We start from the raw sequence: 22,962 nt of genomic DNA on the forward strand, positions 1-22,962 counted from the left end.
ACACTCTCTCTGTTAAACATGTACACAGAAACAAAATATAAACCCAAACATACACACACAAGTAGTGCAAAACAACCTTCCAGTACTTTTACAGAAGTCAAACAAATGTCAAAATATATTTCAGGACATTGATGGGAGCCTTGAAGCTCAATCTGGGCGGAGCACCAGAGGGCCCAGCTGGCACAGGCAAGACAGAGACCAGCAAGGATCTGGCAAAGGCTGTGGCCAAACAGGTATGTGCCCTGGTCATGTTTATTATACACATGAACTGTCTTATTTAGAACCTCCCCCCCCTCTCTCTCTCTCTCTCTCTCTCTCTCTCTCTCTCTCTCTCTCTCTCTCTCTCTCTCTCTCTCTCTCTCTCTCTCTCTCTCTCTCCCTCCCCTTCTCTCCCTCTCCCCCCTCCCCTGTCTTGCTCACTAATGTTCTTTCACTGACCCATCCCTCCCTGCCCTTCACTCCTTCTATTCCCTATCCTTTTTTCTCTCTCACTCACTTACTTTCTTCCACTTTCTCTAACCCCCATCCTTCTACCTCATTCTCTTGCTCACATTTTCTCCCTCTTTCTCTCTTCTCTCTCTCACACTCTATCTTTCACTCACTCATTCCCTCTTCCTCTCTCTCTCACACACACAAATGTTTTCTCTCCCTCTCCCTGATTCTGCCCCCTACCCCTTTCCCTCTCTCTCTTCCTCCTCCACACACTCTCTTTCTCTCTCACTCACTCATTTCCTCTCCCACTCTCTCTCTCTTTTATTCTCTCTCTCACCCCCCCTCCCCCTCCACTTCCTCACCCTCTCACTCACTCTCTCACTCTCATACACAGTGCGTTGTCTTCAACTGTTCTGATGGTCTCGACTACAAAGCCATGGGCAAGTTCTTCAAAGGTCTGGCCCAGGCAGGTGCGTGGGCGTGTTTCGACGAGTTCAACCGCATCGAGCTGGAAGTGCTGTCTGTGGTTGCCCAGCAGATCCAGAGCATCCAGCAGGCCATCGCAGCTCACCTCAAGCGCTTCATCTTTGAGGGCACAGAGCTCTCCCTGGACCCAACCTGTACTATCTTTATCACCATGAACCCAGGCTACGCCGGACGACAGGAACTGCCTGACAACCTGAAGGTCAGTGGCTTTTGACTGTCTTTTCATGAGTGCACTATGTTATAACAGGATTCAACACTTTGTATTACTTTTACAAAGCACCAGTTGTAGACTGACAATTTATCTTATTATTAAATTGTGTGTGTTTGTGTGTGCGTGTTTGTGTGTGTTTATGTGTTAGAGAGAGAGAGAGATGGAGAGAAAGCAAGAGAGAGAGAGAGAGAAAGAGAGTGGAAGAGAGGATGGAAGGGAGGGTCAGAGAGAGAGAAAATATGAGGGGGAGTGAACGAGAGCGAGGGGAGGAAATGAAGGGATCCAGAAAGAGAGAAAGTGTGAAAGAGAGTGAGAGAAAGGGTGTTAGAGAAAGAAAAGATATCGCTCTTAGCCTGAACTGCCCCTGATTGGCTGGGTCAAAGCAGCCTGCCTCCTGAATTATCTAAATTGTGTTCAATGGAAGCGTAAAACACCAACAATAACATTTTTTTTGCATGGGGTTCTCTCTACAGGTTCTGTTCCGTACCGTGGCCATGATGGTCCCTGACTATGGCATGATTGGGGAGATCCAGCTCTACTCCATGGGCTTTGTGGACGCCAGGAGGTAGGTACTCTATTGCCACCTGTTGGTGGTGGTGGTGATGTTGTTATTGGTGCTATTATTGGTGGTGGTGCTGTTATTGTTGTTGCTTTTGTTGCTGATGGTGATGATGTTGTTGGTGGTGATGTTGATGGTGCTGTTGTTATTAGTGGTGACATTGCTGGTGGTGTTGTTGGTGTCGATGTTGGTGGTGATACAATTGTTGTTTATGGTGATGTTGGTGGTGGTAATGTAGGTGGTGGTGATGCTGTTGATTTTTCTAATGTAATTCTTGGTGCTGTTTGTTTTTGGTCTTGTCTTGATAGTGATAATGGTGTCGTTGTTTTTCATAGTGATACTGGTGATAATATATGCTTTATTGATGTTGTCGTGTTTGTAGATTATAGTGGTTGTGATGGTGATTATTGTATTTCTGTTGTTGTTATAGTTATTGCTGTTATTACTGCTGTTGTTATTTTATTGTTGATGATAGTCCATTCACTCTTTAATCTGATATGCTATCTATCTATCTATCTGTCTGTCTGTCTGTCTGTCTGTCTGTCTGTCTGTCTGTCTGTCTGTCTGTCTGTCTGTCTGCTCTCTATCTATCTATCTATCTATCTATCGTATCTATCTATCTATCTATCTATCTATCTATAACATTAACAACCCCTGATTTCCCTGCTAGTCTGGCCAACAAAATTGTGGCGGTGTACCGGCTGTGCTCGGAACAGCTCTCCTCCCAGCACCACTACGACTACGGTATGCGAGCGGTCAAGTCTGTGCTGACCGCTGCCGGCAACCTCAAGCTCAAGTACCCCAACCAGGATGAGGCTGTCCTCCTGCTCAAGGCCATCAATGATGTCAATCTGCCTAAGTTTTTGGCACAGGTACTCACCACTTGTTTGGTTGCTTGGTTTGGTTAGACTGGCAGTGATTGGGTGGTTGGTTGAATTGTTGGTTAGTTGATTAGATGATTGGTTAATTGAAGTGTTGGTTGGTTGGTAGGCTGGTTTTTTGGTTGGTTGGTTGATTGGTTGGTTGGTTGGTTGGTTGGTTGGTTGGTTCATAGATTGAATTGCTTGTAAGTGTCATGATATTAGGTTTGATGGTAAATTGAATTGTTTATGAGATGATATTAGGATGGTTGGCTGGTTGAAATTGTTAGGTGGTGGATAATATTATGTTGGTAGTTTGATTGGCCCTTTGGCTAGTTGGTTGACTAAATTTTTGGTTTATCAGTTAGTGTTTAGTCTTGTTGTTGGTTGGGAAGTAAAAACATTTGTTGATTAATAGAATAAGTTGGTGAGCTGGTTGTTTAGAAATGCCATGGGTTAGTTGATTAGTAATAACTTGGTTGACTGGCGTGTATTAATTAAATGGTTGTTATCTCCATTCCTTCTTTTTTGTGTTTTGTTACTCTCTTGTAATACCTTTTATCTTACGCGGTATAACCTTATTGTGTTTCAAGTGCTGTAAAACACTTACTGAAACAAAAGTACAATATTAATACAAACTCACAATCTCATCCCCCCCCCCCCCCCCACTCCCTCCCCCAGGATGTGCCCCTGTTTGAAGGCATCATCTCGGACTTGTTCCCTGGCATCAGCCTCCCGCAGGCAGACTATGGTGTCTTCCTGGAGGCCATGAAGGACAACATCAGCAAACGTAAGCTGCAGCCAGTGCCCTGGTTCATCGACAAAGTCATACAGGTAAGACAGTCACGAAATCAGCTTGAGGGGGGATGGGGAACACGGTTCATCTATGAAGTCATTTAGGTGAGACAGAAGCTGATTTGGGGCAAGGAGAAGGAGTGGTTTATGGTAAAGTCATGAAGTTGAGACAGAAGCTGAATAAATAATGGGGGGGGGGGGGGGGGGGGGGGATGTTTCATTGTTGAAGTTGTACGCCTTTATTATTCCTCTGTTTTATCTGGTCTGTCCATGTTGCTTTTTCCCAGCACTAGATGACCATTGTTGTGTTGGTGTGCTCTTCTTCATTCAATCAAAACTAAAACTAAACAGTGTAACTGTTATCCTGTTTTGTTCCTGGACCTACTTTAGGTCTTTTACTTTACAGATTTTATGCAAATAGCAACACATCAGTTTTATTCTCATCATCCTCTTGACCTCACTTTTTTACCTTGACGTTTTGACCTGCTCCTTATGCAGTTGCAAGCACCGTAGATGTGTACAAAATATTTGTTCCACCCCCTTCAGGTGTACGAGATGATCCTGGTACGTCACGGCATGATGATTGTGGGGGAGCCACTGGGCGGGAAGACGCAGTCTTACCAGGTGCTGGCTGCCACACTGAGCGACCTGGAGGATTCAAAGGCCTACGACGAGTATCGCACCATCTACCGCATCATCAACCCCAAGGCCATCACCATGGGGCAGCTCTACGGCTGTTTCGACCCCGTCTCACATGAGTGGTCTGATGGTGAGTTGGAAGTGGGGGGAGGGGGGGAATAGTGGTCCACAGTGGGTTGATGTTGGGTCAGTTCAGGGCTTATTGTTGGTAATGAAGAGGCATGTGGTAGATCATGCATGAATTTGTGGTGGATCATGGACGGGCTCATGGTGGATCATGGATGTGCTGATGAGTCAATGATGGGCTAATGATGGGTCATGGATTGACTTGTGGTGGATCATGGATGGGCTGATGATGGAGAATGGATGGGCTGGTGTTGGATCATGGATGGGCTCATGTCGGGTTTTGTGTGGTCTGACGGTGGGTATTGAGTACTTTGATGATGGATGGCCAGAGTGGTGGGTGTGAATATGTTAGATTACAAGTTTTGTAAATCCGTTTTTATCCTTTCAATTAAGTCAAAGTTTTGAAATTCATACAAACAATTTTTAAAAAGATTGTATATTGACACTGTTTCTCCCCGCTTCCCTCCACCCCACCTCTCCTTCCCCTCCAGGTGTGCTGGCCAACACTTTCAGAGAGTATGCCAGCAACCCAGACAGCAACAGGAAGTGGATTCTGTTTGACGGTCCAGTGGATGCTGTGTGGATCGAGAACATGAACACAGTACTGGATGACAACAAGAAGGTAAGGGAGATGAAGGTGGGGGACTGATGCATATCACTCGCTGTATGGTGGATACCAAACAAACTTAACAAGCCCACTAATAGCTCATTTGGTATCAATATGGGCTATGGTCCCAGTTACCGGGCTTTGAATTCTCACTGATATGTTTTGAACATGGGGTGTTTTGAGAGTTTTCGATGTCTCCATCCACATAGCTCTGTCATCTCAGAAATGAATGTTAGCTTTGAGCGTTCCCCCTTTTGAATAGCCTTACAGTGTTGAAATGGATGCTGAACCCAAACAATATGAAATTTGCAGTACATCAATGTTGGCTGTCTCAGAGGGTGGAAATAGTGTTGTAAGCTCTCAAAATTCCTCAATGTTTAAATATGTCACACGGTGGAATCAAGCGCTCTTCAGTTTTTGGGCATATGGGGTTATTGGTATTATCTTGATGTTTGTTTGTTTGTCTTGCTTTTGATGAAAAAATACCTATTTTGAGTAAAAACTGAGAAACTTGCAATTGAAGGAGATGGAGGTCGTCTGGTGACAGATAAAATTAACGAGAAAATGGCTGCAAAAGTTTGGTAGCTTCCAAAGCTTGAGTGATCTTAGAAACTGCAAATTTACATTTTTTGTTCTTTTGATCTACAGTTTCTATAAAATCCACTCAGAAATGTTTTAAAACGGACATAAAAGGTGTAGAGCCAAAAAAAATCTATAATAACTTTCATATTCCACCACGATGCTACACATATTTAAATGTGTGTTATAAGCAGGAGATTTAATGGCAGCATTAACGATACATCATTCTTAATTTTACAAAAGTGAGGAAAAGAGCAAAAAAATTATAATCAGTAATACGCACATTTTTTACTTATGATGCAACTATTTATGAGTGGCTATGCACCTACCTTTCTTATCCATCCCTCTCAGCTCAAGGGTTATTTTGTAAATATACACATAAAACAGTATATTAGGGTATATTAGGATATTTATCAGATACAAAATAGTGATAATGATGAAGCTCTAGGATGATGGCACTTCATCATGTGGGCTCTTGATGTTTTATGACAAATAAAGAAATTCTCACTGTCTAAAAAACATTTGTTACAAAATATATATGTATTTATCAATATTTATGAATCTGTTTGTGCCTTAGTTGTGCCTGATGAGTGGTGAGATCATCCAGATGAGCAACAAGATGAACCTGATCTTTGAGCCTGCGGATCTGGAACAAGCTTCCCCGGCCACTGTGAGCCGATGTGGCATGGTGTACCTAGAACCTCACCAGATGGGCTGGAGGCCCAGCGTTGCCTCCTACATGGCCTACACACTGCCGCAGAAACTGAAGCAGGAGCAGAAGGAGCTTGTCCAAGATCTTTTTGATTGGCTGGTGAGTGGCTAGGAGGAGGAGTTTGACATATTATACAGTATATACTTGCCTAAAACACAACCTTGCATATATTACAAGGTACATACTTTGACTCCAAAATCAGCTTATTTTTGTTGGTTGCTCATATAATAGCAGGTGAGTTTCTGACATGCTAGAGGGGGCTCAACATGCATGAAATCAACTAGTCAGACATCGAATATACAGTCTTACCTTAAAGAATCGTTGGTTGTTGTATTAACATTTTCCTTCTATTTAGACCTGGAGATAGATTTAAGAAGAATCATTTTCATTCACCTTTACCCCTTCGTGACACAGGGTCTATTCATGCTTCACAGGGAACAGTTTTGGATCCCTAGAGACACAGAGTAGCGCTAGAATTAGTGGTCAGTTTCCTGAGGGTGCGGTGGCAGAGCGGTTAGTGCGCCCGTCTCCGAAGCGGAATGTCCGGGTTCGAGCCCCGTTTTGAACACAGATTTTTTTCACCCCTTCCTGCCCACCCAGCAGTAATGGGCACCTGACTTCGAGCTGGAGAATTAAAGGCGGCGTGCAAAGGAACTGGCCATCCTACCATAATATGCCGAAGGCCCAGGAAGTTGTCTCACTATCAAGACAATCCCCAATGTCCGGACTGGATGCGGGAAAAAACTTTTCCTATAGTCAGCCCCAGTTTGCAAATACTAATAACTATATCCGACAGTAAAAGATTTCATTGTACATAAAAAATATTCTTGAATGTGAATCTGCGATTAGTTTTACGAAATGCATCTAATAGAAGCAGTTTGCAGAAACATCCTTTGCCAAATGGTGTTTTGTCATCATGGTTCCCCTTCTTTGCAAGGCATGACGAACCCCATTGGTCACAGCAGCACCTTGGCTCGTTCGCCATGTAAGAAGTCATATATGTCATGAAGGGGTTACCTCCTGTGTGTCTGGTCGTCCTGCCAGTCATCCTGCATTATGGCAGGGCGAAAGAGCTGTTATTCTACAGGACTGTTTCTCTTTTAGCTCTGACGAATCATGTGAGGAGAGAATATCTTAACATTTATACTCAAAGCTTAATCTAAAAATTCTGGTTGTTCCCATCAGGTTGAGCCATGCCTGGACTTTGTCCGGCGTAAGTGCAAGACATTCCTGTTTACGTCAGAGATGCACCAGGTACAGATGCTGATGACTCTCTACTCTGCTCTCATGGACGAGATCAACGACTCACTCAATGCCATGCCGGAGGAAGGGGAGGAGCCACCGGAGAACAGCCAGGAGCACCTCACTCCACAGCAGGTGGGGGAAAGTTTGTGTATTAGAGGGGGGGATGGGAGGGGTGAATGCTTGGGGATTAGAATATGTGTATAGGAGGGAAGGGGAATAAGGGGCCAGGGGGGGGGGGGGTAGTGGAAATAAAGGGGAAGGAACCAGAGATGGTGAGGAAGGGGCAAGATCAGAACCAGGGGCTTCTCAATTTGTAAATGGGGAACTGATGAAGATGGGCTGGAGGGAGTGGTTAGAGGAGGAGGGGGATGATTGTTGAGGAGAAGAGATTATTGGTGGGGAGAGATGCAGGGAGTTATGAAGAGGGGATTGATGAAAGGAGGTGCTGGGGAGAGAGACTACAGGAACACTTTGTGTAATACCAGCTATATGATAAGTCATTATGAGACGTTGAGAGAGAAGAAATAAAGGTGAAAGGAAGAATTAGTGGGAAAGAAAGAGAGGGGGAGTGAGAGAGAGAGACAGAAGGAGAGGAAGATGGAATGGAAAAAGAGAGAGAGAGGCAGAAAGAAAAAAGGAGAGACAAACAGACAAAGAGAGGGAAACAGACTGAAAAGGGAGGGGGGGGGAGGAGTATCTATGTACAAGAGCTAAGTAAAGTTTATGAAAGTTTGATAATTTTGTAGACAGATTTTGTGCATTCTGTGTATTATATGTGATTTGTGATAGTTTTAGAAGGAAAATTTTTTTTTACCATTGCATGTGTGAACCTTGGTAGATCACGCTGTGGCTACAAGGCATGTTCCTGTTCTGTGTGGTCTGGACTATCGGAGGGACTGTCCAGGGGGACAGCAGGAAGCATTTTGACGAGTTCTTCCGCACGCTCATCAGCGGCACAGATGACAAGCACCCTAAACCAAAGAGCATAAAGATCACCAAGGTATGTGTGTGTTTGTATTTTGGTGCTGAGTTTGCGGCAACTGAGGAATTTGGAGGTCAATGTCTGTCACAAATTGTCTGTATCATTGGGGGGGGAGGTGTTATTTTAAAAAAAAATTATTATATTAATTGTTATTATTAGAAATATGATTTTTATTTATTAGAATTATTATTATCATTATTGTTTTTATTATCATTATATATTTGAAAACTGAACTGTGAGGAACTTGGAGGGAAATGTCTACCATAAATTGTTTTTACCATTGTTATTTTTATTGTTCGTAGTCATTACATCTGTTGATATTAATTAGAAATATTGTTTTTGTTTATCAGTATCCTTATTGTTGCCTCACTTGTTTCCATTGTTTCTATTATTATTTACATAGTTTGGAGCTAAAACTGTGAACTGTAGTTAAAAAGTATAACTATTGGTGTCGTTGTTATCGATCCAGTTCTATTTTTGTGGACTGGGGTGTCTGTGGACTGTCTGCCCACCCTGAGAAGGGGCCATTCATGTTGAGGATAGAAGGGCACAAGGGGTTTTCATGAGCCTGGAAAGACCTAACTGCTCTGTGACCATGTAATTCCGGTAGGGACCACGTTGCCCATTCCCCGCCACCAATGGCTAGTGGCTAAGTTTTCTAATCTTTCATGAGGTATCGGCCAAGTGGAAAAGCCATTGGATCGTCACGTCCTGGGTTGTTGTGCCTTTACTAAGAGGTCCACTGTCAGAAAGCAAGTCAGGCATTTCGCTCGGTCCATCTTCTGCACCGAGACACTCTCAAACTGGCTGGTACCTTCTCAGCCACAGAGGATGTGTTGATAAAAAGCAGTAGAGGTGTTAGGTAGATTAGACACCCACTCAAGGGAGAGTAGGGGTATGTTAGTGAGGAGCATAGCGTCTACCACGCATCGGTGGGATCTGCCTCCTGCACCTTGTGGGCCACACCTGCTCCCATCCTGTTGTTTTAACCCCTCAAGGAAACGGGGGGGGGGGGGGGGGGGTTGGTTTGTTGGCGCCAACAACTCGCCATTCGCCAGAGCCGTGTCAGTGAAAACAGGGATCACCACGGACAGGTACAGTTGGCTGGATTGGGAGAAACTGTTTGAGACGCTTAGGCATTTCTCAATATTTAAATGAGACCCATCACCAGTCCTTGACCCCCAACTGTAGGTGTAAATTATAATTGTAAACTATATGTGTGAATTGACACTGTAAACGCTTACTGTGAGTTGTAACTGCATAGAGCTCCTTCCACTTTGTTTCCCCCCTTTAGAGCAACTCATTCCCCGAGAGGAACACTGTATTTGACTACGCCTTCCACAAGAAAGGCAGCGGAGGCTGGCAGGACTGGATGGACACAGTGAACAAAGACGATGCAGCCATTCCTGCCAACGCTAAGGTAGAGCATGGTTGTTTGAGTAGTTTGAGTAAAGAGACGCCCATCTGGAGACACAGTAACTGTCAATTAGTGCTTGGAAACAGCAAGATAGATAGAAAAAACAGAGGGAAATACATGAAGTAGAACCTACTAGTGGCATCATCCAACCATCCATTGAAGATCATTGTACAGAAATTACGGGCAGGGGCTAATATTGTGGTATGAGTGTCCCTTCAGAGGTGAATAATGCATTAGGAGGGGTTCCCTTGAAAGGATATACATTCTTTAGACAATGTTTTTGGAGAAAAAGAATTTAAGGGGGCCCATCTTCTTTTCTTTTTCAAATTCAGGATTTACAGCTGGCTGTAAATTGCTCCAGTTTTTGATAGCAGCCTCATAAGTGTTCCCTGTGCTTATTGCACTTGTTAAACACTCCTTGGCAGTTGAAAGTAGATACGCTTTCAAAACTCTAAATCAAAACCTACCCATTACATAATCACTTTGGTTGGTGCATAATGGTACTCAGATATTTTGTAATTTATGAAGGGGACATGGTTTTGTTGCTTCTTTTATTAAGATTTTCTGTGCGTGCAGTTCGTTTGTAAAGTGTACTGAAAAGTCATTCATCATTTTGATTGGAGCAGAATGTTATAGATATGTCCCAGTCAGCTGAAGCATCTGACACAGCATTTGGTATCTTGATCTCCTGATCTCCGTGACTTGTGTCTGTAGGTGAGTGACCTGACAATTCCCACTTCGGAGACAGCTCGCCAACAGTTCTTCTTGCACTTGTACATGTCGCATGACGTGCCACTCCTGGTCATTGGACCCACAGGCACAGGAAAGTCGGCTATCACCAACAGCTACCTACTGCAGCTGCCCAAGGAATCGTGAGTTGGATGAAACGTGCTAGGGAGTCATGTGCTTATTAATGTGTTGTGTACTGGTTATTTGACTTGGGCAAGTCAGTGTGTTGACTGCTCATTAATGCATTGTCTAGTGGTTAGTGTGTTGTCTGCTAGTCAGTGTGCTGTTTGCTAGTATGCTATTTGTTAGTCCTTGTGTCAACGGCTAGGCAGCGTTTTGTCTGTTAGTTAGTGTGTCAAGAGTTTTGTTGTCTTGTCTAGAAATTTTTATGAAATGCAGTAATTGATGTGTTATGTTACATATGATGCTATTTTGCCTCATACTCATAGTTAACATTGCCTCATACTCATAGTTAACGTTTTCTTGATTTTCTAAAAAAATCTGATTTTACTTTCTAATGTTCACATCAAAATAATAAATTCACTGACTAAAAGAGGATGCTGCTTTTTAAAGGTATCTTCATACAGTGGAGTCATTTGATAGATCTTTTTAACTGAGTTAGTAATGAGTTGTAAAAAATCATTGTGTACTGAGTGATAATTTCTGTCTCTCAAAAAAATGATTGAGTCTAAACATATTTTTATGTTTAAGATTATCCTCCTGAAGAGTCCAGTGTCTTCTGAAAACGTTCACTTATCTCAAACTGTCCACTAAAAACATTTACATGTACTGTCTCCACTATCTTTTTGAAATGTTCACCTGTCTCAAACTGTCTACTCTCCAGGTACATTCCTAACTGCATCAACTTTTCTGCCCGAACTTCTGCCAACCAGACTCAGGACATTGTCATGTCCAAGTTGGACAGGTAGGCACCTGGACTCTTTCTTGCAGTACATGTCACTGACTGCATGCTCTCACACAGTGGCATGATATGGGCACAACGCCTGTTTTAAATAATGCATTTATTGAAGAGGCACAACAATCTGTGATGCTGAAATAATACATTTCGTCATTTCGACTGCTCAACGCAAGCTTCTGTCATACGTCACTTTTCAAAATGGGGCGTGGCGGAGTATTACACTAAGCACTCAATCTGTTTTCTGTTGTTGCTGTGAGTGGGATATTGATGTTGGGGCTTCTTTTCTACATCCTTTCTATCCTTCTTTCTACCCTTTTTCTTTCCTTCTTTCAATCATTCTTTCTTTTCTTCTTTGCAATGAATTCTTTTCTTTTTCCTTCTTCCAGTCATTCTTTCTTTTCCTCTCTCTTTCTCTCTTTGTTTACATTGATTTCTGCTTCTGTCTTCACTTCTTTCTTCTTTATTTCCTTCATTCTCACAGTCTTTCTTTTCTTCTTCCTTTTGCTTCAATCTCACAGCTTGGTGAAGCTCCGTGCCTTTGTAAAAATAATAATAATAATAGATAGCATTTGTATAGCGCATATCCTCGCTCAACAGCAGGCTCTATGCGCTTTACACTATATTATTACCCCAGCAGACCATAGAACACTCCGAAACATTCTCAGCTTCCAGGGAAGCATACAGTGAAATATGTGTGTAATAACTTGTTTAACACAATCAACATCCGCCCCCTCCTCCTCCACCCGCCCCTTCCCCTAAACCATGCTTTCAATCACTCGATCATGACTAAAAAACCAAGCCATAAATCCAATGTTGTTGTACCATCAGGCGTCGTAAAGGTGTGTTTGGTCCCCCCATGGGCAAGAAGTCTGTAGTGTTTGTGGATGACCTGAACATGCCGGCCAAGGAGAAGTATGGAGCCCAACCTCCCATTGAGCTGCTCCGACAGTGGATCGACCACGGACACTGGTATGATAAGAAGGACACATCCAAACTCTTCCTCACAGATGTGGTAAGATTATTTTATGTTTGAAACTTCTTAATCAACCTAGCAGTTCACTCAATAGGGCCTCAGTCACAGTATCTTGGTGCCAGAAAGGGAATTCTGCTGTATCCTGAATGTTTTTGAAGGGTCTGTAAACTTTCAAAAAGATATAAGTAGCAATGCCAATCGCCTGCTGCGCCTTGGGCCGGAAATCGGCCTCTGCGGGAGGGGTAATTTTGGGGCCGCTCGGAATCAGAAGTGACTCTCTTCTAAGTATAGTTATGGGAAAACTTGTGGACAAAAATAAATGAAACTCGGCAACCAATCAGAGGAAAGGTTAAACTAACAACAGGCCAGCGTACAATCCCGAACGATTTTTAGAACTGGAGATATTGCCGTGTTTGTGCGAATGTCCTCTGCGGTTTGAAAACCAAGCGGAGCTGCGGGTTGATCGCCAACCATACAGGCGCCCCACATGTCTTCTTTTTTGCTGTAAAATTTCAGATTTCTGCGTTCAGTACATTTTACGTACCAACTTAAAATTACCACCCATCCATTGATAAAACACTAGAGCTGGAAACAAGATCACGCATTCCAAATGCGAAGTGCCGGCATGCAAGAGGTGCGTGAAGGCTAGGAGGCATGGGATTGGCTACCTATAACTAAATAGGTCGCCGATGACTTCATCGCGGGTTTTCCCAATAGCGCTTTACTGAGTTTTAGAAGTGGTGATCGCGTCGCGGTAAAAACGATGTCACGCAATTCAACAAATTTCACTCAAATATCAGTCTTTAAGATCCAAAGTAATAAAGACATTGAAAAAGTGATAGCAGAACTAGATTTTCCACTAAAAATCACATGAAGATGCCAAGTTTCATTCATATGCTCCGATTCATTACTGACTTATGAACAGTTTTTCCTCAAAATACATCAAGACATGTCCCACATTTTGGCGATATTTTCCTATATGAAGTTCCTCCAACATTTTGCAAACAAAAATCCCCATAACTTTTTTATTTATCAATGGATTTTAAAAATTAAAAAAACATAGTTCTTAGAATTTACTCTATTTTCTTTTAAGCCCATTTTTAAAGCAATTTGGATGAAAATTAATTTTTTCATTGTTATTGCTAATATATGTCTTTTTTGTTTAAGATGGAGTTTTCCATCAGGGTTGATCCCTAACAATTTCAGCTCTTTTTTATGACAGGAATTTACCTGTCCCTCTCTTCTTCCAGTCTGCTTTTCTTGTTTTGTTTCTGCACACTAAAGCAGACTCAAGTTTTCTGTGCACTGCAATTTGAAAATGATAAAAAATGTTGAAACAATAAATTGATGTCTTTGTCAAAAGGTCTTTCATGGTTGAGACAAACTTTTAATTCATCTTCCTAAGTTCAAGTCTGCTTTGTTTTTATGACTCTTTGTACCATCGTTTGTTCATCTAGTATGTCTAGCATGGTGTTCCTAAAAATTTGAAAGGGATTCTATCTGATTTTGCCTTCAGGGTGGTGCTTTTTTGTTGTTGCTATGTTAACCTGGTACAGTAGTCTCCGCCTAAACGCACGGTGCTTGGGAGGTCTCCTTAGCGTGTGTTTATACGGAGCGTGCGTTTATATGAACCTTTGCAAGGGGAGGAAGGGACGCAGTCATCTCAATTCTTTATCACTCTAGTAATCTCCCTTGGAAGGAGAAGGGGTCATTTTGGCAGATAATGTGACGACACGTGACTGTTTTGTGAAGGATTCCCCGACTGGGTTTAAGAATACAAAGGCGTAAAATGGGGGTGGTGGGGGGGGGGAGGGGGGTGGAAGACAGACTCAATGTAATGAATAATATGCACTAGGCCTATAAACGTCGGGAACAGATAGCGTAAGAGGAAACTGTTGGAGATAGTCATAGAGACGACGGCCCAGCCACGTGGCTTTCCAAGCGACCACCCCGACCGTAAATTCATGCAGAATCATAGATCTCTACATTCAGAGAAACATTTCTTTTGTGGTTCGTTGAACAAGTACGTTATAACTTCTTTGAGTGGAACTGATTAGGCTTACTTGGCTAATCTTTAGATCTAATCCTATAGAGGCCTGTCTAGTGTTTTACGGCATTTACGCGTGTCGTGCATCAGGCCTAAATCTAACTAAACATTACTAGCACTCAGTCAAACACCAGTCAGAAACTTTCTCTCAAAGAAAGGCACATTATATGTGAATGTCTCAGTGGAAAGTTGGATGTGAAAACTGAAAACGCTGTCCTTCATTCTCTTTGATCGGCGTGAGGGGCACGCTCACCAATTTTCTAGGCTTGTCTTATGCAAGCTGTGCGGGTTGTAGTGAAAATTTCCCCTTGTCATGCTTTTCTTGTCACTTGTCGGTGTGTTTTGCGGATCGGAGCGTGCGTTTAGAGGGAGCGACCGTGCGTTTGTATGTCTAAATTATATAGTAAAATACCCGTTAGATGACGAAAGCGTGCGTTTGAGCAGAGTGTGCTTTTGTATGGCGTGCGTTTAGGCGGAGACTACTGTAACTGAGTCCATGTCCCTCTGTTGGCCAAGTTTGACATTGTCATTTTGTTCCTGTCTCTCACAGCTGTTTGTCAGTGCCATGGGTCCCCCTGGTGGTGGGCGTAATGACATCACCTCCCGGTTCACCAGACATCTCAACATCATTTCCATTGATGAGTTTGACGATTCAATCATGACCAAGATCTTCACTGCCATCACAGATTGGCATTTTGGAAATGGCTTTGAAGGCTCTTTCATCAGAAATGGAAAGGTATGTGCTAGGGATCATGTTTTATTTGTTGTAGGTGATAGTCATAAGCTTGGCTAATCTTGTGACTTGTTCTTTGGAGGCTGAAAGGCTATTTGGAGTCAAACGTAGTCATTGGGTCAATTCATAGCACACTTTGGAAATGCTGTAACAGATATTCGACCTTTAACCTTTGACATACTAAAAGCAAAATTGTATTTCTTAGTCATGATTTTGTGCTCATCAACTATGATAAACCTAATCACAGTCAAATCTTCTCTAACGGCCACCTGTTTAAGACAATCACCTGTACAAATGATCAGTTCGCACTTTGCCCTTTGCATTTTCTCCACATTATAATGACACTTTAGTGGGTGGTTGGCGGGTGCTCTGGTGTGGTTTGCTCCTTCTTTCCTATCGAACGTCTATCATCCTTATCTCCCCTTCTTCTTTTTTATGTTTGTTACTCTCTTGTAACACCTCTAATCTTCTGGCGCTCATATGACCTTATGCAGTTGCGAGCGCCGTAAAACCTCTACTAAAACTAAACTAATTACACTTTCTAAGACGTCTACTTATCAAAGACAAACATTTTTGTTCTCAACCATGGGTGGCCATCTCACCCAATTTTGACTGTATTCCTAAAGTTAAAATCTACCATTTCTGTTTCTTCTGCTTTTTCATCTTTAGATTTGTAGCATTACTGTTTCTTTTTATGACCTTTTTTTTTCATGTGGTCCATGGTCCTGTACAACTGTTTATTGTGTTATATTGTACTGAGGTGCATTTTCTATCCACTTTTTAATACAAATAGACATCTGTTTACCTTCCAGATGCTAGTGACTGCGACAATGGGTGTGTACAAAGATGCCATTGCCAGCTTCCTGCCCACACCAAGCAAGTCTCACTACGTGTTCAACTTGCGAGATTTTTCACGTGTCATCCGGGGCGTGCTGCTGGTGCCAGCTGCTGAGATGACAGAAGTCGATATGCTGCTAAGACTGTGGGTGCATGAAGTGTACAGAGTATTTTATGACCGTCTCATTGATGATGACGACAGGTAATTGACTCTGCTCTGTGTATGTATATGTGTGTGTGCATGGGGAAAAGGGGAGGGCTGTCAAAAAATATACTAAGTATTTAAGTATTTCATGACCCTGTCATTGATGATGAGGACTCTGTGTGTAGGGGGGCTCAGGAACTTTGTCATTAATGAGATTGACATTCTGAATAATAAGACAAGGATCTCCCCCTCCCTCCCAATCCCCCATTACTCTTAATGCTATTCTCTGTGTGTCTGTGTATAGTTTGATTATGAAAAATTGATCTAATTTGTTTACCCCAGATAAAGAGGTAAAGTGTATTGTTACTCATCGTTTGTTCCTTGATGTATAGTTATAGTTAACAGTTTGTCCCTTTTCTTGATATTTGGTTCTTATTATTGCTTAGCCTGTGTGGTTTTTGAGATACCTATGAAGGTCTTATTTTTAAATTAATACTTCCATTTATTCTTGTTCACAGCAACTTTTTAATCCCCATTTCTATTTTCCCTCACACAGAAATATGTTTTTCAATATTGTGAAGAACAACTGCCAAGACAGTTTCAAACAGAACATTGACAAGATCCTAGGTCATCTATCGCTGAGTGGTAAGGTGGTGGACGATGATATCCGTAGCTTGTTCTTTGGTGACTACCTCAACCCGGAGAACAAAGTCTACAAGGAGATCACAGATCTGAAAGAGCTCACAGCTGTCATGGAGCAGTGAGTCACAAATGTCTCTTTCACAAATGTCTCTTTATAACAAATATCTCAATGTCACAAATGTCTCTTTATCACAAATATCTCTTTGTCACAAATGTCTTTCACAAATGTCTCTTTATAACAAATATTTCTATGTCACAAATGTCTCTTTATCACAAATATCTCTTTGTCACAAATGTCTCTCTGTCGCAAATGTCTCTTAAGCACAAACGTCTCTTTATCACAAATATCTCTTTGTTTCAAAAGTTTCTTTATCACAAAAGTCTCTTTGTCACAAACTTCTCTGAGTGGTGGGTGTCTTTTGGTTATGCTCATCTCTTACTGGCTGACATCTGTTACAGTAGTGCTCAGAATTTTCATTTGGTTATTTTGATTTTTAAATGTTTGAATATTACAAGAGAGGGATATCTGGCAGTGAGTTGAAAAGTATACGAGTATTCAAGTTGTGCTTATAAAATTATCTGTGTCTTTTTCTGACTGTGTGTGAATCTACAGAGGGGGCTAGCCTTTTTAATATCTGTTGTCTCCTCAAATGCAAAACCAGTTCAGTTGATATGCATGTTTCATAAATCTTTCTTATATTTAATTTCTATTTAAAATGTAACCTAGAACCTTACAAGTATCTCATCTTTTCACTTTCTTGACCTGGTTTGGGTATTGTTACAGTCCCATGTCAGTGCCTGTGACCATCTTCTCATGCTCAGCATAATACATTCATTGTGTGGTATTGTGTTACCCTCGCAAAAATAGGAAAGATTTTTCACTACTGCTTAATTTTTTATGCTTTTGCTTTTGATGCCATAGATAGATTCCGAGGGTCACAAAGTTTTTTTCCAAAAGAATTTTTCACTTTAAATTTTGTTGTGAATAGTTGATCTCACAATTTACCATTCCAGTGACTTATCAAACATTTATGATCACTTCACGACATTCATTTTTACATAACTGGTTGATATCTCTGTAGATGGGTGCCTCACATTAAAATTTCAACAAAGATTTCATTCAGGTCTCACAGAATTGACTCATCTCATTTCATTTGGCTTGACACTTAGTCAAAATTTGTATTCACTGCTGCTTTTGTCCTCTTCTCTCACACCTCTGTCCTGTTCACTCACACATCTGTCCTGTTCACTCACACCTCTGTCCTCCTCACTCACACATCTGTCCTCTTCACTCACACATCTGTCCTCTTCACTCACACCTCTGTCCTGTTCACTCACACATCTGTCCTGTTCACTCACACATCTGTCCTGTTCACTCACTCCTCTGTCCTCTTCACTCACACCTCTGTTCTCTTCACTCACACCTCTGTCCTCTTCACTCACACCTCTGTCCTCTTCACTCACAACCCACCTGCATGTCTCCCCCTGCTTGCGTCCACAGCTACCTAGAGGAGTATAACATTGTCAGTAAAGCCCCCATGAAGTTGGTCATGTTCAAATTTGCCATTGAGCACATGTCACGTGTCAGCCGTGTGTTGTTGCAAGACAATGGACATGCCCTACTTGTTGGTAAGTGTGTCTCAGAGACTTGACATTTTAATGCAGTGACTACTCACAGAGTTCTAAACTTTTCAGTTAATGGTTCTTTAGCTGACATCCTGAGATGGACAGTATTTGCAAATTGACGTTTGGTTTGAAATTTGAAACAAGTGACATGACATATCATGTCTGCAACTTTTCATCCTCTTCAGAGAAAGGTCCGGGCGACTCCAACAAGACCTTTAAAATTCAAAACTTTATATTATTTTACCATTCAGTCTAGTAGGGAACATGCAGCGTTGCTGTATGTTATGTACAAATCACTGTTATCACATAATATGTTATCTTTTTCAAAAGCCAAGAATGCATTTCTGTCTTTATGGACCGGAGGATAACAGAAACATGGGAAATAGTATAAAGTTTTAAGTTCTTGTTGTTTTAGTTTCACCTTCTGAATTGTAGATCACTGTTCCCTGCCATCACAATAGTGTTATCTAGTGAATTGTGTGTAAATGTGCCAAGCCATCACCCAAGTTTTAATTTGTGAATGGTGGATGTAATGTGTTGTGCTTTCACTTTGGTGTTATTCTGAGAATTTCATCACTTAAGTGTTACTTTGTGAATGATTGGTCATTGTGTTATTTCACCACATTAGCATTGCTTTGTGAATAATGAGTCATTGTTTCGTACTATCCCCTTAGTGTTACTTTATGAATGTTGAGTCTTGGTCATCATGCAGTCCATTAGCATTACTTTGTGAATGTTGGGTTAGTGTGCCATGTCATCACATTAGTGCCACTTTTCTGACACTCGTTTATTTTGTTGATTCATGATAGTATGGCTTCTCTGACTGCACAATGCTTTCTTCTGCCAGGTATTGGGGGCTCTGGTCGCCAAAGTGCAGCCAAACTGGCAACCTTCATGGCAGACTACGAACTTTTCCAGATAGAAATTACCAAAAACTACGGCATTGCTGACTGGAGAGATGATCTGAAAAAAGTGAGTGCATTTTGTAAGGTTACATTTATGGGGAGATGAAGTTGTACATTTTGTTGATATGAAACCGAGGCTTAGGAATATCAATGTATATAGTCCTGACTGTTTAGTTTGCTTAGCATCTCAACAAGTGTTAGTCAGAGTATATTTTGTCATGTTTTATAATGCTGTATGAAAAGAGGTGAGTGTAATAAAATTTGGAATTCTTCAAAACAATGTGTGCAAAGTCTTTTTTTAAAATTTCAGAGCTCAAGTCTGTTTTCATACCAGTGGTGATTTGAATAGATGTAGAAGCAACTAGTTTTACTCTCCTTGTACAATTAGATGATCGGCAGTTTTCCAGGTTTTGTTGACTGCTTTTAGCAACTGTGCTTTTTTTAAGGGAAGAAGTGTAATGTTAGTCTTGTTTGAGTATTAAGAAGTAGCAAAATTGACAAAATAACATTCTTTAAGCGATGAGCAAGAGTTAGACAAGTAGACAGAAACAGAATAGGGACAATGAGGAAGTAGACCTAGCAGTAGGGCTGGGCCTCCTGACCACTGACACAAGGTAGGTGGAGAAGTACCCCTAGTGAAGTCAATTGAAAGCATTCTTGTCTCTTTTGTTATCCTTTGCTAATGATAGCAATGCAACTACATTTACTTTTAATATGAAACTATATGATGGATGTTTAAAAATGTCTAGGGTTTTTTTCATGTCTTAATATTTTTATCCCTAAAATTTGACTGTATTTTTCATTTCTATTTACTTCTTTTCTAACAGCTGCTACTGAAGGCAGGGACAGAGGGGAAGCAGACAGTCTTCCTGTTCTCAGACAACCAAATCAAAGACGAGTCGTTCATGGAAGACATCAGCATGATCCTCAACACTGGCGACGTACCCAACATCTTCCCGCCAGATGAGAAAGCCGATGTCATTGAGAAAATGCAAACTGTGGCTAGAAATGAGGTGATTCTTTTTTTTTATTCTGTTCAAGTCTGAGTCTCTGCTTCAGATCTCTGTTTCAATTAAGTCCTTGTAAGGCTTGGAAGTCTGGAGATCAGATGCTTATCTTCATCATCATCATCATCGCCTTTCTCACCCTGCACCAGGGTATAGGCCACAGACAAACACCTTCCACCTTTCTCTATCCTGGGCTAGCCTCTTGATGTTGTTCCATGTCTTCCCACTTTTTTGTACATCGATTTCTGTGAATCTTCTCCAGGTTCCACGTGGTCTTCCCCTTGATCTCTTACCTAGTGGGTTCCAATCCAAAACTTTCTTTGTTATGCTGCTGCCCGACTTCCTGAGAGTATGTCCTTAGGACCTTTGACTTTGCGGGGTGGATCCTCAATCCAACAGACTCTGATAGGCTGTTTAATACTAAAGTCTTTGCTTGCATCTGTTCCTGGATGTGCAACAGAAGCGCCAAGTTGTCTGGAAAATCCAGATCGTCTAACTGTGTCCATGGTGTCCACTTTATACCATTTCTGTGTCCTCTGGTGGTTTCCTTCATCAGCCAGTCGACTGCCAATATGAAGAGGAAAGGTGATAGTAAACATCCCTGTCTTCCACCAGTCTTGATGTCAAAGTTGTCAGTGAGCTGGCCATCATGTACTACCCTGCAACTTGTCTCTTCGTACATGCTCTTGAGGAGGTTCACCAACTTCTGTGGGATTCCGTGGTGTCTCATTATCTTCCATAGTGTTGCTCGATCTATACTGTCAAAAGCCGTCTCATAGTCAAGGAAGTTGACGATCAGCTGGGAGTTCCACTCTAAGGACTGTTCCACAATAATCCTCGGCATGGCAATTTTGTCGGTGGTTGAGCAATTTTTCCGGAAACCAGCCTGTTCATCCCGTAGTCTTGGATCTGTTGCTGTCTTGATTCTCTCCAGAATGATTCTGTTGAAGACCTTACCTGGTATTGAGAGAAGAGTGATCCCTCTGTAGTTGCTGCTGTTGCTGAGATCCCCCTTTTTTGGAAGCTTTATGAGGTGTCCTTCTTTCCAATCCTTTGGGAACTTGCTCTCATTCCAGATCCTGGTAAACAGTGGGAGGAGGAGGTCTGCCGTCACATTGGCATCTGCTTTTAGGGCTTCAGGTGGAATCTGATCAGGACCTTTGTTTAGCTTCTTAACGGCATCCAGAATCTCTTGTTTTGAAGGAGCATCACAGCAGACTGGTAACTTATTTCTTGCTGGCAGGATGTTTGCTGGGTTACTCGGTGGTGGTCTGTTCAGGAGACTGTTGAAATCGTCTACCCATCCTTTAGACTGAGCTTCTTTTCCAAAAATGGTTTTCCCCTCTTAGTCCTTTACTGGTTCTTCAGGTTTCCTGTATTTTCCAGCAAGTGTCCTTGTGGTCTGGTATAGGATTCACATATGCCCTCCTACCGCTGCTTCCTCTGCCAGCCTGATCATGAATTCCTGCTTGTCTTTTCTTAGTGATTTCTTGACTTCTTTAGCCGTTGTCTTGTACCGCTCCAATGCATCCACTCTTGATCCTCTTGTTCTACTTGCTTTCGCTTCTGCCTTCAGTTGTCTTCTTATCCTAATTAAATCCAATGAGTTTTGGCTAATCCTTTCCTTGTGCTCTCATTTCTTCGCACAGAGTACTTCTTGACATGTTGATGTAAAGACTTCTTTGACCTTGGTCCAGTGTGTATCCACCTCTGTGTCCTCTCTGCAAAGATCAGCCAGAGGTTGAAATCTGTTCCTCAGCTGCAGCTAAAACTCTTCTTTCTTATGTCCGTCCAAGAGACTTACTTGGAACTTCGTTCTTTTGATTCATTTGCTGGTTCGGTGCTTTTTGAGTCGAGGTTTGAGTTTTGCCAACAGCAGATGATGATCCGATCCAACATCTGCCCCTCTCTGTACTTTGACATCTTCCAGTGAATGCCTGAACCTACGAGAGATACAAAAATGATCTATCTGGTTCTCCGTCACTCCATCTGGCGAAACCCATGACGCCTTGTGAATCCTCTTTTGGGGAAAAACAGAGCCTCCAATGACAAAACTGTTGAAAGCACATATATTTGCGAATCGCTCACCGTTCTCATTCATTTGTCCCAAGCCTTGCTGTCCCATAATTCTTTCATACCCCACATTGCCTTGACCAATCTTGGCATTAGCATCTCCCATTATGATGTTGACATTCTTCCTTGGTAGTTTGTCGATGATCCCCTGGAGCTGTGCTGGCTGTAAAAGGCATCCTTGTCTTCATCCGAAGCATCATTTGTTGGGGTGTAGATTTGGACTATATTCCTGTTGATGCTCTTGCTCCTTGTAGTGAATGAAGCCATGATGATCCTCTCCCGTGTGGTTCCCATCCTCTAAGTGACTTTGGTGTGTACTTTAAATGATTCCCACTCCTTCCGCATGGTGCTTGTCTTCCCTCCCAGAATACAATACTTGTTCCCCCGAGCTGAGCTGCTTCTGTCCAGACTGTATCCAGTGTGTTTCACTGACTCCTAGTATGTGCAGCCTGTATCTCTTCATCTCTTGTACTACTTGAGAACTCTTTCCTACTTCATACAAGGTGCCAACATTCCACGACGCAATCCGGAGAGACTTGTTCGACAGAGAAGGTTTCGGGTCAGAAGAGTCTTTTCGGCTTTGTCCGCTGTCCTTCATGGTTCCTGCTGATGCAGAAGCTCCTCCGTCTCCCAAGATTGAAAAATAAAAAGCTGTGTTTGTGTTTCTGTAACTTAC

The 22,962-nt window shown here is 42.1% G+C and overlaps 1 protein-coding gene across 1 annotated transcript in view; it reads left to right on the top strand.

The window, feature by feature from the left end:
- LOC101846578 (dynein heavy chain 3, axonemal) overlaps positions 1-22,962 on the top strand; it is a gene marked incomplete in the record, with an annotated part of 78,386 nt that overhangs the window by 24,429 nt on the left and 30,995 nt on the right. Inside the window, 20 exon segments of the mRNA XM_013081885.2 lie at positions 125-233; positions 827-1,117; positions 1,603-1,694; positions 2,359-2,560; positions 3,230-3,382; positions 3,890-4,112; positions 4,600-4,730; positions 5,872-6,105; positions 7,192-7,383; positions 8,090-8,251; positions 9,528-9,653; positions 10,365-10,522; positions 11,224-11,304; positions 12,127-12,310; positions 14,869-15,054; positions 15,864-16,090; positions 16,590-16,793; positions 18,177-18,304; positions 19,149-19,273; positions 20,034-20,219. Of these exon segments, the coding sequence (XP_012937339.1) occupies positions 125-233; positions 827-1,117; positions 1,603-1,694; positions 2,359-2,560; positions 3,230-3,382; positions 3,890-4,112; positions 4,600-4,730; positions 5,872-6,105; positions 7,192-7,383; positions 8,090-8,251; positions 9,528-9,653; positions 10,365-10,522; positions 11,224-11,304; positions 12,127-12,310; positions 14,869-15,054; positions 15,864-16,090; positions 16,590-16,793; positions 18,177-18,304; positions 19,149-19,273; positions 20,034-20,219 (3,394 nt within the window).

Source organism: Aplysia californica, unplaced genomic scaffold, assembly GCF_000002075.1.
Source record: "Aplysia californica isolate F4 #8 unplaced genomic scaffold, AplCal3.0 scaffold00150, whole genome shotgun sequence".
In the NCBI taxonomy this organism is placed as follows: Eukaryota; Metazoa; Mollusca; class Gastropoda; order Aplysiida; family Aplysiidae; genus Aplysia; species Aplysia californica.